The 3169-nt window shown below is 41.6% G+C and overlaps 1 protein-coding gene across 1 annotated transcript; it reads right to left on the bottom strand.

The window, feature by feature from the left end:
* Positions 1–373: 373 nt before the first annotated feature.
* On the bottom strand, positions 374–1492 carry LOC149404817 (putative gamma-glutamylcyclotransferase At3g02910). Its single transcript, XM_089601675.1, has one exon. It carries the CDS (start codon positions 1211–1213, stop codon positions 686–688), a length of 528 nt encoding a protein of 175 aa, XP_089457801.1. The 5' UTR covers positions 1214–1492; the 3' UTR covers positions 374–685.
* Positions 1493–3169: the final 1677 nt, after the last annotated feature.

Below are 3169 nucleotides of genomic sequence, written 5' to 3'. Positions count from 1 at the left end.
TTATAAAGCTACGACTGTGTTTTTTTTTTTTTTTTTTTTTTTTCATATCCGGTAAAGAAAATGAAACGGTTCGAATTAGACCCTAAGCGGCAACAATTTAAATTTTATTCATCTTGTTTTTATATATTTTAGAAACGTTGAATCAAATATTTTAGTTGAAGCACGTAATCAAATATATTCAGGTATCTTTGTAATATTCGTCATATAGTTTATATAAGATTTCTAAGATGATATTTTGTTTTACACAAACCACATGTTATACAATATAGCTTGATTTTGTCAATGTTTGGAAGTTGGAAAAGATTTGAGAACGGACCAAACTATGCCTACTGCTATCTCAAAGTCGTCCAAGTATTAATAAAAAAAAAAAAAATCTAAAACACTTCAAACTCTTATTTTTCAATCGCTAGTCAAACAGAACACCAATTCCTCAGAAGATGCAATATCATTTGATTGTTTTCGAGATAATAATCCAATATACTGCCTTGTATCAAACACAACTCCAAAAAACAAATACAGCATCTTTCCATACAACTTCAAACACGAAAGTAGAAACGAAATTCCAATTCAATTACCAGTTCCAATTGATAAAGGTTCAAAGTTCAATTATAATACTCAATCTAACCACGAGACAAACTAACAAACAAACTCACCGGCCAGCCGAATTCCCGAAACTACCCCTCCCTCAATCCCCACCGGACGATACCAAAAAGGCCCGAATATCGTCAAGGAAAGAGACCCCTTGTAAAGGCCTGTCCCGTCTTTTCACGTACCTCGCGGCCTCCGCCGGCGAGTACTCCTCCAAGCCCTTCCTCCGACACCGCTCCCACATCGCCTCGCCGTAGCTCCGGTGACCGAAGTACGCCTCCGCCGACACGCACGCGCTGTCCGCCGCGGCGACGCGCACGGGGAGTCGCTCGTAGTGCGCGTTGGCGAGGCGCTCGAGGTCGTCGAGGCGCGTGAGACCACGCGCGGAGACGGAGTAGAGCTCGCCCCGTACGCGGCGGCCGGAGCCGGGGATGGCGAGGAGGTAAGGGATTCCGTGGGGCCCGCAGACGAGCGGGTGTGGGGTCAGCGTGACGTGGTCGCCGACGAATTCGGCGTCGTTTTGGGCGATTAGTTCCTCCATCAGCGAGTGGTTTGGGAACCCTCGTTTCAGAGTCCCGTATGTGAAGATCAAGGAAACTTGTTTCTTTGTATTCGAATCCGCCATTAGAGAGGGAGAGAGAGAGAGAGAGAGTCCGTGTGCGCGTGTGTTTTGCTTGGCTGAAGTCTGAAGATATGAATCTCGGAACGACGAACACTTTTTTTTAACGAATGTATTCTATTTTTTTTTTTTTTTTTTTTTCTTTCTTTCTTTCTCTGTTGGAATATATGACTTGTTAACCATTGATTGGTAAAGTGGAAAAGCGTATTACAAATGGCAGGTTAATGGTCAACTAGCTTATTATTTATTTATTTATTTGGGATTTTGTCTTGGGAGAAGATGTTTTATAGGCAAACTATTTTATAATTTATACTTGGTATATGATGAAGCTTTGACCGTGGCTTCAATCATTAGACCAAAACTCTTCTTCTCGATTGTCTTCTTCTCTGTATATTCTTGAGTAAACCTGGCTTACCGATAGCGGGACGGGACGGAATCCCGCTACCGGTATGAACAGTAACAGGACGGGACATCCCGTTAAAGCTGACGGACGGGACTCCCGTCCCGTTACTTTGGCTAACGGGATCCGGTGATCCTGTTAGTCCCGCTATTTTTTTTTATTTTTTATTTTTATTCTCGGCCGTTGGATCTTTAATCCAACGGCCCAAAAAAATAGCCGTTTTTTTTTACCGTTTAAAATAGAGCCGTTAAAGACTTTCGGCCGAATTTTTTTATTTATTTTATTTTACCCACTTATTTCTAAAATCTATAAATACCCCCCATTTCATTCATTTTCTTCACACATTTCCTTCAAACTCTCTCAAACTCTCTCAAATTCTCTCAAACTCTCTCAAATTCTCTCAATCTCAATCTCAAATTCTCTCACACTCTCTCGATTTTAATCTCAAATTCTCTCTAACGCTTTTATTTTTTCATGGCCTCATCATCCCGCAACCAAGGAGGTCAAAGGGGAAGAGCTTCCCGAGGTCAACAAATGCACCGTTTTGAAGAAAATTGGTTGCACTTATCTCAAAACGCCCCCGACCCAAACACCAAATACTCATTCGATCCAAATTATGTTGCTCCTACTTTCAACCATTCGGAATTCACCGAAATTCCAAACACCCAAGTGCCATACTACCCTCAAATGGATCCCGAGCAAGCCTATCAAGCTCAAATTCCGCCATCCGAAATGGCTTTTCAAGAATTTCAAGTATTCGAGCAACATTATAGTGAATCCCAAAATCCAAATGAAGAAGAAGATGACGATGAAACCCAAAATCCAAATGAAGAAGAGGAGGAGGAGGAGGAAGAAGAACAAGACCTACCACCACCACCACCACCACCTCAACCTCGAACTCAAGTTCCACGACCTCGACAACGTGAACAACAAGAGGATCGGAACGATTGGGTCAGGACGGATGACGAAGCCATCGACCTCTTGGTTTGGTGGAGACAGAATGCGAGGAGGTTCCCGGTCTTGTCATCTATGGCACAAGACATCCTCACCATCCATGTTTCAACCGTGTCATCTGAGGCGGCTTTTAGTAGCGCGGGCCGCATCATCGACGATAGAAGATGTAGCTTGAAACCGGAGATGGTCGAAGCATTGACGTGCGGTAAAGATTGGATTCAACATAGAAATCGAGCACAAGAAACATTCATGTGCTTCGATATTCTTGACGATTTTGAAGTTGATTTCGCAAATGTAAACATAAATGGTTAGACTAACTTGTATAACTAAGGGATATCCCGGCCCTTGTCCGGGATAAATTTTCAAATAATTAACGAGGAAAGGGGTGCTCTTTTTCCTCGCCGTCGCACCTTTTTAGGGGTCGGTGAGGTTTTTTAGGAGGCCCATTTTTAATTTCACATTTTTTTTATTATTTTTTCTACCCATTTACTTCAAAATCTTTTCAATTAAGTCCTTGTATATAATTATTGAACTTCATTTAAATCTTCATTTCTACCCACTTAATTTAAATTCATTTCACTTACATCCCTCTATTTATTTATTTAAAT

Source organism: Urtica dioica, chromosome 2, assembly GCF_054948205.1.
Source record: "Urtica dioica subsp. dioica isolate 48M chromosome 2, U.dioica_male_clone48M_v1_H2, whole genome shotgun sequence".
In the NCBI taxonomy this organism is placed as follows: domain Eukaryota; kingdom Viridiplantae; phylum Streptophyta; class Magnoliopsida; order Rosales; family Urticaceae; genus Urtica; species Urtica dioica.
This window is presented reverse-complemented; position numbering and strand designations above follow the sequence as displayed.

What these genes read in the sequence shown, in the direction of transcription:
- LOC149404817 (XM_089601675.1), bottom strand. Translation starts at nt 1,213, where the DNA reads ATGGCGGATTCGAATACAAAGAAACAAGTTTCCTTGATCTTCACATAC.